This window comes from Lynx canadensis, chromosome C1 (assembly GCF_007474595.2).
Source record: "Lynx canadensis isolate LIC74 chromosome C1, mLynCan4.pri.v2, whole genome shotgun sequence".
NCBI lineage: Eukaryota > Metazoa > Chordata > Mammalia > Carnivora > Felidae > Lynx > Lynx canadensis.
Window position 1 is genome coordinate 169,491,656 of NC_044310.1, and position 12,092 is coordinate 169,503,747.

Genomic DNA, 12,092 nt, shown 5'->3' on the forward strand with positions numbered 1-12,092 from the left:
TATTGATGAACAAATTAAATTCTTTGAAAAAGTAAATATTTAAGATTTTGCTTCAGAAAACAGGAGAGACTTTTTTTTTTAAAGATTCCAGGAGGGCATTGAAATAAGGTAACTTTGCCTCTAATGATATCTACAAGCCATTCATTTCAAAAATTATGTTTCTTGCCTAAAAAATAAAATTACCTCTCATGTTTATCATGACAGAAGCCTTTAAGGTATTTCAAACCTATGAGTGTGTATCAGCATGTTTTTCCTCAGCATTTACTAGGTCTTCTGAGTTCTTATGAAGATCAGGTTCACCTAAAACACAAGCAAACAGATGAACGGAAACAAAATAAGCCTGTGGAAAAAAAAAACCTCATGAAGTCAGGAATCTGAAGCAAATAGTGAGAGGTGAAGACTCCATTTTGCAATGGGTTTTGTGGCACATTTCTCCACGGTTACCAAACACGTTCTTTTCAGATTGTGCATTTAAAGAGCACAGCAGGTCACACTGTGGTAGTTACACAACGTCATGAAGTTGTAGTTTAATCTGGTAATACAGAACTGAAACTCATGAGACATGCTTAAACATCTACTAAGTCAAACATAAAAATTGTGCATGTTTTTTTCTTGATATTTTTAAATCAAAACATGTTTCAAATAACCCTTCTACTGATCAGTGTCCTTTACCATACATGGCTTAGTTGCTATGAATTTGAACACATGACTATTAGAGAATAGTAATTTTTAAGATAAGACATAATCTTCCAAAACAAACTAATGGAATTTACAGTCTCTGAATCACTCACCATTTATATATACCTTGAAGAAAAAAATTAACATGGAAAATATGCCAACATTTCTAGAGAGGTTGCCTAGAATCTAATCTATCAAAAATAAAAATATAAAGCAGAAATGTACAGATAAAAGAGTCTTATTATATGGAAAAGAAAGTAAATAAATTAAGCAATTTCAATTTTGAGCCAATTACTCAAAATACCTTAATATTCAGGAAATAGTCATATATGATGGCATGTTCTTTCTATTTGAACTTAGATAAAAAAATACACTAACAAGTTAAGCATCACACCAGTTATCTTTGAGATAATTCCTTTTATATATACTGTAAGACTGTGTCATCTCAGTTGCAACAGATTTTTTATCGAGGTTATAAAATTAATGAACATATAAGACTTATGGGGTGTTTTCAGGAAGCAAAATTATTTTGTCTCCTGCTTTCTTTTTAAAACATTCAAAAAGGGAAAGTTATCTTCTGTCCCAGGATGAAATTTTCAGGTAGTGTCATGACTTTTGCAATCATTCTTGCATAATATAAACATTGCCTGATCACGTGAAGTCGCCCAAGTCTTAACCAACATTAGAAAGTCTTGTCACCTATATTGCACATCAATCTTAAAACAAAGATCAAACAAAGATCATAGAAGATCCCTTTCCAACCTTGAGTTTGTGGCAGAGTCCAGAAATGGTGTGCGTTTGGGGACACATGGTTGATATTTCTTTCTGGGTCATTCTTCCCCAATTGGCCACCTTAACTCCTGAGCTGGAGCAAGGGAGAGAAAGGGCTGAGAGGAAAAGCCAAGCTCCTACTCGACCAGCACACTGTAGGATGGCTCCGCACTCACTAGACCTGGCAGGTGTTGAAAACTAATTCTTCTATGAGCACATTCATGGGCTTTTCAGGGACTCTTTGCCAGGGACCATGGCTGGAGACATCTCACCACCTTGCAATGGGCACATGAAACTCTGGTTATTTACAATGTTGACAGCCCCCTGGAAATTTATAGTTGCATCTTTAGCTTCCGTGTGCTAAGGTCCTTTCATCCTTCCAAATAGGGATGGGCCACATCTGAATCACATGAAACACTCACGAAGCAACTGTTGCCATAAATTACTTGAGGAAAGACTGAAACCTACATAGATTCCCCTCATTTTGCTCATCTGTCACCAGCTAACCCTTTAGATCTCATGTTTAAACGAAACTCCATTCCCATTATCTCCTGAGGGTCCTGGTGCAGCTCCCTTCTCTTGATTTGAGGTAGAGGGAAGCATTTCTACATCTCTCCCAATAGCTGATAGCTCGTTAAAGAAATTCTACTCGCAAATCCTTTTTCAACCATTAACAACCTGACCCTTTCATTTGTTTGAGTCGGGTAAGGATTATAAGCATCCTATAATTGGCTTTGAATCTTCTTTGAAATTCCTATCTCACAGGTTTTATTTCTGACATTTTAGACTCATGGCTTAAACTTCTGATTTAGTATTCTGTTACTTAGGACTAAATTAGAACAGAACAGAATGAAAAGAACAGGCTGAATTAAAAGAGGAATATAAGTAATTCTCTGGTTCTCAAAATTTTGAGAAAAACTTTTACAATGGGCAAAAAACACTAAGGAAAAGGAACTTACCAGTAATGAAAGAGTGGATATGGAACAAAATCACCAAATGGTAACAATACAGCAATTACAAGCTAAAATTCTTGTTAAAACCAGTCTATATGTATTCTAACATGAATGTGTTGTTATATTATTTGTTTATTAAATCATATGTGATCTAGGTAACAAAGAATATAAATTAATGAGTAAGAATGACAAATTTTATTATTATTAATAGTAATATTAACAGCAGCAGCAAAAAGAGTAGTTAACATTTAGGGAATATTTACTCTGTGCTAAGCACTATGCTAAATGCTTCATACATTTTATCATTTAATCTCCCCAACAATTTTTATTACCCAAGTTTATATATCAGCTAAGGAGCAGAGCTAGGCATTCAACCCCAGAGTCATGTACTTCACTACTAAACCAAAGGGTTTGGTTGCACAGTGCTAACTCCCAGACCCAAAGGGGCAAATTTCTATTGGATTTGAAAGAGTGAAAGCATTCCTTGTTGCCTAAACAACAATGGCAGAGGTTCAAGTTGAGAAGTGTAAACATGCTATTTTTCATCTTCCTGCTCTGACAAGCTATTAGGATTCAAAATTCAGTTCTTCAGAGATGAATAATTTGATAGCAAGAATTGTGAGAAGCATTTTCTAAAGAATAAAACTCTTTTTACTGCCACTCTGTGTAGTAAAACCTACAGGAGACAGACTAAGAAGGACTCAGATGCCAAATCCTATATTCAGGGGAATTTCAAAGCAAAGTGCTACAAGAAAGAATCAAATGTTTTCTTGCTATACCATGGAGGAGAGATAATAGAGATTTGTGACTCCAGGAGCAATAAGAAAGTATTTAATTTAAAATTCAACACAAATATGTGACTGAGGTGCCTATTCTTAAAAAACCAAAAGTTGTAAATTAGTGAAAACCCTATTATAATTTTTGTCTTGATGATTTCCGACTCTCCACCCTGCAACACTATAGTCAACCATCCACTGTAGATGTTAAGGATCTCAAATTGCACTGTTTTCCCTGTATATTCATCCACACCAAGAGCAATGAATTGTTTCTAACCTAAAGACTGCAAACATCACAAGTTTCCTAATTTTTAGTGTTTATGATCCAATTCTTTAGTGAACAGAAGACTGTTTTTGTATGAGTTTCCATCTAGAGAAGAGTCAGGAAAGCGTATGTCCTTTGACTCTGTTCTTCATTTTTCCCATGGAGACAAAAACCACTTGAATCTGCATCAAGCTGAATACATAATTATCAGCAATTAGATACCTGCTAAGAAAGCATATTCGGCAAATATTGGTGGTATGCATATTCCAAAATTCTAGGAGTCTTTAGATGTCCCTGATAATAGACTATAAACATTATTTGACAAATTTGTAGACTGGTTGAATTGGGGATACCAAAACCCCAAACAAGTAATTTTTTCCTCCATCTTATTTAGCTTTAAGTCATAAGTCTTAGAGGGCTTAGTTGGTAGCTGTCTTGATTAAGGTTCAAAAATCAGCCAAAATAGAAATCAGTCTCACATCTCTAGCTATCCTTTAACCTGGGATGAAAAAGGTTAGTGTTCTTTAAAAATGCCTTCCATGCTACTTTCTTTCCTCTCCTATGTACATGCTCCTATCTAACTTAGGCTGGCTATGATGAGAGGCTATTTGAAAGGATGTGTGAAGAGTGTCTCATCTACTTGTTTTTTTTTCTTTAAGTAGTAGTGAAATAAATTGCTTCTCTTGGTCATAATGCAAATTGCTCCTATTAAAGTACGCTTATAAATTGTAAATACATGCTTTAAAATAAAAGCACTTTAAGCAATTAGTCACACAGCACTTTATTGATCCACAACATTTAGCTAGAATTGTGGGGAGTAGTACAATCTTTAATCTATAAAGACTCATATAACAGGATTAGCCTCATGATGGAGGTGAATTTATTTAAAATAAATCATAGGTGCTTTATCATTTCTACATTACTAATGCCAAAACTATTATCTTATTCTTGTTGAATTCCTTTGATGAGATTTCTATTTCTTACCAATGTCTCTGGGTTTTCTTTAATCAGCAGCCTTGCTCGGCATATGTTATAGAAGCCTAGCCCAAGATGGAAGGATGGGAACGTAGGACTCTTCTGAACGAATCCCACGTCCAGAGTAATGAGTTTATTGTACTGAATTCTTTACTTCCACAAAAATTTCCTGATACAAATAAAAATTAGACAAAGCTTCCAAGCTCACTCACTACCAATTGTCTTGCTAAAGAATGGGCCTAGGTTGGGTTTTGAAGAGGTTATGCAAATGAAGTTTGAACATCAGATTTTTTGTTTTCACCATTTCTTCTTGAAGGCTTATATTTTAAACTTTAACTGAAGAGATCTCTTGGATTGTTTTTTATTTTCCTTATTTTTTCATAATTTCTTCATAGAAATTAAATATATGTAAAAAAAAGATACAAAATTTCAGCTATAAATCTTTTTTTGCATGATTTCTAGGAAATCCCTAGATTCCTATAGTTAACAAGGGAACATTATATTAGCCAAACCATGAGCAAGAGTCCCAGAAGGAGTAAACTCAGAATTGAAGAATAATTCATCTAAACTCAGGCATACTTTGAGGAGTAAAAATATTAATGTTAATAGATTCTTTTAGGAAAGAAGTGAATTGCTATAAACTAAGTTTGATGGGTTAGCTAAAATCTTCTTCTTCTTCTTCATCTTCTTCTTTTTTGGGGCCTTTAGGTCTGCAGGATACTTAAATTTTTTTTTTTTTAAAGGTTCTATGCCAAGAAAAAATAAAGGCAAGTAACTTAAGTGGCAGAATCCTCAACAGAAAGTATTTAGATAAAGTTTGTTCATGTTCAGCTTTTCAAATTGGGCCACTATACCCACCATTCAGAATAAGCCACTTCATTCCTTCACTCACTCCTGCAGAAAACTGGTTGGATTTGAGACATACTTTGGAGAGATACTCTATAGATAATTTTGATGGATTAATTAATAATGGAAAGGTGAGGGTCATCTGGGTGGCTCAGTCAGTTACATGTCTTTGGTTCAGGTCTTGATCTCATGGTTTGTGAGTTTGAGCCCTGCTTCGAGCTTTGTGCTGACAGCTTGGAGCCTGAAGCCTGCTTCAGATTCTGTGTTTCCCTCTCTCTCTGCCCCTCCCCCACTCATGCTCTGTCTCTCTCTCAAAAATAAATAAACAAAAGTTACAGAGAGGGAAGGAGGCAAACCATAAGAGACTCTTAAATACTGAGAACAAACTGAGGGTTGATGGGGGTGGGGGGGGAGGGGAAAGTGGGTGATGGGCATTGAGGAGGGCACCTGTTGGGATGAGCACCGGGTGTTGTATGGAAACCAATTAGACAATAAATTTCATATAAAAAATAAATAAACATTAAAATTTAAAAAAATGGAAAGGTAATAGAAGAGTCAAGATCAATTCACCATACATCAGTTCACTTGATATTTTAAAAAAGATTTTACTTTTAAGCAATCTATACACCCAGTGTGGGATGTGAACTCACAACCCTGAGATCAAGAGTTGTATGCTCTACCTACTGAGTCATCCACTTGATTGATGGAATTGATCCACTGCATATTTTCTCATGAGTTAAGCTTTATCTCATATCAAAATTATTATGATCAAGCAGTGTTTTCCCATAATATACTTCTTTAAGGAAGCCTTCTATAAGATCTCCATGTAGTTTGGAGGCACATATATGAGCCCAGGAGAGTAATAACAATTACTGTAGAAAACACCAAGTTCTAAATACTTTATATGTATAAACTCATCTAATCTTCACAATAGCTCTTGAGATAGACATAAGTTTTCTGATCCTCACTTTAAAAACTGGCAAATTGAAACAGAGAGGTTAAGTAACTTGCTCAAGGTTACATAGCAAGTAAGTGATGGGACCAGAATTGAATAGATAGTCTAGGCCCAGAGTTCTAGATCCTAACTGTACACTATGCAGCTTTCCTGGGTATAGTTTATTTAATAGCTGCTATGTTTTTGTGTTTCCTTAGTATGAGTTTATGCCTTATCTTTGAAATTAAATATCATGGTAAATGATAGCCTTTTTTTCCAAAGGCAGAGACAGAGAATAAGAATAAAAAAATGTCTTCATGAAAATATTTTCTTCAATATTAGACACAAGGACAATCTCAGCTAACTAATTAATTGGGGTGTTCCCACTAGTCAACTACAATTAACCACTAGGTCAACTGTTAAGGAATCACAGTAAAGAAGGTATATAAGAGCAGCTTTAAAAACCAACAGGTTTTTCAGGGGGGAAATAACTGGGCTAATCTGACAAATGGAATTATATATTGTACAAGTCATTCTCAAATCCCCCCCCCAAAAAACAGTATATGAAGCCATTTTACTCTTGCTGTTCACTCCTACTATAATGCAAACACTTTTCAAGGATATCTGTCCCTTAAAATTGTTATCAGTCATGTTTATTTAATGGCAGAGAACTATTAAGACATTTGTTCAGAAAAATGGTAGAATTAATTAAAAAACACAATGAGTTTATGGAAGTCACATTACCTTTATATTACCTAAATACTTGATGTTTTAGAAAAGGGACATCAAAGTGAAAATACAAGCTTTATTGCAGATGACACAGTGATTAGATGCTCAAAGAAAATTTATTGACACTCAACATATTATCTCAGTAAGGAGAAATGCTACAAAATGCCATTTAAACCAATATTTGAAAGCATGAAGATGCTGGGGTAGCCATAGCAGTTGAACTACGTCAACCAAAGAATTTGTAGCTTTTATTTGTGTGGTTAGTGATGCCACTTGTGCAATCTGCAAAAAAACAGGTTCTTTTTCTCTCATAGGGCCAGATAAATTTCCAGCAGTGGAATGAAATCTCCAAGTCTTTTGGTCACATTAGAGCTGCCACCATGCGTGAGGTATTGTTTAAGGATGTTTACTGATCAGGAAAAGTTAATGCTTTGAATTGGTTTTTGCTTCTGAAAAAAAGGATACTCATTTAAAAAACCTTGAGACAATATTATCTAAGAGTTGGAATAATTAAACTGTACCTTAGCATTTATAATTATCCATGTTTGTAGGAATTGTGGAAAAATTAAGAAGATAAATATAATTGATATTTTTTCTTAATTTTCAATATATTTTACTTTTGCTCCTAAAACCTTTTGTGACTTTTGCACTCATCAGTAGTGATACTCAAATGATTCTTTTCTTTTACTTTTTTTAGTTTTTTAATTTTTTTTTTATTATATATATATAGAGAGAGTCAGAGCATGAACAGGGGAGGGGCAGAGAGAGAGGGAGACACAGAATCCTGAAACAGGCTCCAGGCTCCGATCTGTCAGCACAGAGCCCAACATGGGGCTCGAACCCATGAACTGAGAGATCATGACCTGAGTTGAAGTCAGACACTGAACTGACTGAGCCACCCAGCCCCTCCCCCTTTTTTTCTATTTCAACTTATTTTTTTTCACCATTTGATTTATTGCCTAAAAAGCCGGGGTTCTAAAGGAGCTCAATTCTAGTTGATTTCAAGTAGAGCAGATACCCTCCAAATCTAATAAGAAGCTATCTTGAAGGATATTAATATTGTCTACTAACAAATAGTATACAAGTATTAGGATATAGGATTATATTATATAAAGAAATAATATGGAATCTGACTTATTTTAAAAATAAAAAATATAATTATACTTCCTTTTCTTTTATCTTCTTCCTAGTAATGTATTTTAATAATCCTAACAAAAAATCAAATTCTTTAAAGAAATAGAGTTAGAGGGACCAATGCCCTTATGTAGGTAATAACTTGACTTTCAGGTACAACTGCACTCTATCAATCCTTAATCTACTGAGAAAGCATTGAGAAAATCATTAAGCTTTTCTTATGTGTATATCTCATAAGTTATGGTCATGTACAATATAATCCTATTTTTTATAATTTAATATAAATATCATAAGTAATTTCCTTAACTCAGAAACATTTGGTAAGCTCATAAACACTATGACAAAGTATAGGAAGACATTTTTGGCTGAATATCGGTTTCAGAACAATTCTTAACTCATTGGAGGTTAAGTTTCTTCCCTTTATTATTTATAAGACTTTATATTGACTATGTCTCTAGTTTAGGAGAGTTATAGAAATATATTTTTAAGGAAAAGAATATCGTACACTGAAAACATATACTGAAACATAGATACTGACATAGGACTTACTTATATTTATTCATTTGTATATAAATGCAGCATAAACTCTGTGTATGAACCAATATATGTCCTAAATTCTGAGTGATCCAACTAAAATGATGGTAAAGACAGAATTAGCTGAAATTGTTAAGCATAACAATGAAATAGTGCTCAAGAAGGAAAAACAAATGCTTTGTAATACTCACTAAGGACCATCAGAGTGCCCTTAACAAAACAAAAAGAAAAAGAGGCATGCCTTGGATGGAGAGGATCAGTGGAACCGTCTGGAAATAACTTCTTATATCCTGACTACATCCAACTATGGATAAAATCTCAAACTTGTCCCAAGATAAATCGGCTTCATTTCCAAATTAAGTAAAGAGCACATCATACCAGTTGTGCTCCCACCAATACAGATCTCACCTCTGCTTGTCCTCATCCCAGTACCCAGGTGAAACCATTTCTTCATCATCCCTGAGCCAGCTCATAATCACTAGAGATGCAAGCCTGCTCCTTCCACCTTCCTTCTAACTTCTATTGTCCATGTAAATACAAGCGGAGAGTTCACACACACTTCAACAATATCACTTTAAAGTGCCCCTAAGTTCTGCTGCTGTTACAGTTTCTCTATCAACTAACAGGTTGGGCAAGACTTCTGCTCTGGAAGAAAATTTAGAAAATGTAAATAAACCAAACTGTCACAACCAGCTTCTAGAGGATGATCTAGAAACTATCCAGAAGGTTACTGGCTTTGATTTGAGATGAATGAAGCACAAATCCCAGTCTTTTCCAAAACTAAGTGTATGGATTTAGACAATTTAAGTTCTCTGAGCCACAGTTTTATCAGAGTACAACTCCTACCTTGTGAGGTTGCTGTAATAAATGTATAAATGACCCATGGGAAGGTAAATAATGTAAAATTTCACTCCCAAATTCATAATTTTCAACATTTTAAAACAAAAATGTCTATGGGATATAAGTACACATTTGAAAGCTCATGGGATCAGTTGTGTTGAGATAAAAATTATGCTACTCTGGGGTAAGTTTTCACAAAAAGTTGTTACTTCTTTCTGGATTTACTACTGTCATGATACTATTTTCTGTGTATTATATGAAACTGAAAAGGAATGAGGAAGATCCATATGTAATATGTGTACAAACCTGTAATTTGGACAATTTACATGCCCCTCAGAGACCTCAGTTTTCACATTGGTAAAATGGTGATAGTACCTAAATCACAGGGCTGTTTGGGGCGCCTGGGTGGCTCAGTCTGTTAAGCATCTGACTTCAGTTCAGGTCATGACCTCACGGTTTATGGGTTTGAGCCCCACATCAAACTCTGCTGACAGCTCAGAGCCTGGAGCCTGCTTCAGATTCTGTCTTCCTCTCTCTCTGTCCCTCTCCCACTTGCTTTCTGTCTGTCTCTCTCTCAAAAAAAAAATAATATTAAAAAAATTAAAAAAAAAAGAACTCGGTATATTGCCTGGCAAATAAATGTGTACTTAGTAGGAAACGAATCTGCATTCTATTTAGCATTAATACCAACATGATTACAAAAATCACTTACCATATATACTGTAATACACAATATTGCATTTTAAGATATTTAAGATACAAAGAACAAATATAAAGTTTAATAATGAACCTATCTCAATATATTAAAATGTCATGTTAATCATAATGTAAATTTTATCTTTCAAAAATTTTAATACTTTCCCATCATTTTTAAATATTTCCTTATTTTTGGTGGGAAAATCTTTCAATTTTGTGTTTTAATTTTTCAAGCAATATTACAAGACCTATTTTGGAAAACCTTTTGTTTCCTGTTGAGAAATCTATGAAATTTTCTAGCAAAATTGATTTTAAATGAACCTGTTTGACTAAAATATATTCAATACATTTCAAATAAATTATAAAATGTGCAAAGATAAGAAAATATTTAACTTACTAGTAACTCATATGAAGGCACAGATACAGTGATTAAGTTTTTAAAAAATGTCCTGATGCTAATAGGAAATAAAGCTTTTTATAGGAATGCTAATGAAGTTGAAGCCTCTAACTGAACCATGGTCATCCAAGACATGCTTAGGCATGTGTGAAGAACTATAGATATCATTTTAGACCGATAGTCAGGCTTTTGTTTTGTTGAATGGGTTCCTCTGAGGCCAGAACTAAACTGTTCTGTGCAACTGAGGGGGTTTTAGTGGCAGAGAGGGGAAAGAGAGGAGCTGAGGTCGTGAATCAAGAGCAATATAAGACTAAAGGTTTTGGAGACAGAACAGAGGTGAGTGGTGACAAAGAGATTTATCTTTTGCTCAGAGGTATAATGTTAAGACAACAAAGCTTTCAATGTGCTTGGAATTTGGAATTATTGGGAGAATATGACAACGTCTATATTGCACAAAGTAAAATTAGAGCAAGTGAATAGTTTTTGGGTGTCTGAAAACGTCGCAAGTATAGACATTGTGCAGTGGACTTTTGGGGAATACCCCCACATTTAGTTTCCCTTTTTCCATTTGTCAGTTGTTTTTTTCTCTTTCGAGATCTTTTAGCTAACAAAAAATATATGGTACAACATAGTGGGTAATGTCATTTCAGTTATAGGGACTCACCACTAAAATCAGAGTTTTATGAAATGGAGTCAATTCTCCTCTACCCAACAGTGACCAAGTTTTTACCTGGCCTTGAGCAGGAACTAGAGATCTAAAGCTGAATATCCCATGAATTCTGTTCTCCAAAAAAACTACCAGCTTTTGTTTGGCACATAGTAGGCCTAGGTAAATATTTTTGTAGTGACTTCATTAGTAGTTCTCAACTTCCTGTCAGGTTCCATTAAAGCAACTTCTTGCTTTAATATGTGTGACACATTCTAATCACAATATCTTATAATATGCAGTGGTTCTCATGTGGAGAGATGGTGCACACACCCAAAGGGGAATCTTGGAATCTCCTTGAGGCATGTACAGTTGGAAACACATCCTGAAGCTCCTCTTATTCCCTCTCTTACTCCCAACACTGATTTTGGGAGGTCCCTTTTGAATGCATTTTTCTCTTCACATTTAGAGAATGCAAGTCTGCATATGATAAATATCCCAACTGGAGTATAAATAACACAGCTATGCTTACATAACAAAGTAACAGGCTTCTTGGAGAAGGTGGTTTAATGGAGTTTTGGAAGATAGGTAGGATTTTTTAAATGTTTTATTTATTTATTTTTGAAAGAGAAAAAGAGCATGAACAGAAGAGGGGCAGAGAGAGAATTCCAAGTGGGCTCCACACTGTCAGTGCAGAGCCTGTCATGGGGCTAGAACTCACGAACTGAGAGATCGTGACTTGAGCTGAGATCAAGAGTTAGACACTTAACCAACTGAGTCACCCAGGTGCCCCAAGATAGGTAGGATTTTAATGAGCAAAGTGGAAGAGGGGACCAAAGGAATACATTCCATGAGGAAGAAAGAACAAGGGTTAAAGTAGAAAGAAAGTCCACTGACTTTCCCAGTAGTAGAAGGCAA

At 34.8% G+C, this 12,092-nt stretch overlaps 1 protein-coding gene across 6 annotated transcripts in view; it reads right to left on the reverse strand.

Moving 5' to 3' along the window:
- Positions 1–203: 203 nt before the first annotated feature.
- Positions 204–12,092, reverse strand: part of PDE1A (phosphodiesterase 1A) — a 326,532-nt gene continuing 314,643 nt past the window's right edge. For all 6 annotated transcript variants that reach the window (XM_030326584.1, XM_030326583.2, XM_030326582.2 and 3 more), the window contains one exon: positions 204–300. In XM_030326584.1, coding sequence (XP_030182444.1) covers positions 227–300 — 74 coding nt within the window. In that variant the 3' untranslated portion in view covers positions 204–226. The remainder of the gene's footprint in view (positions 301–12,092) is intronic.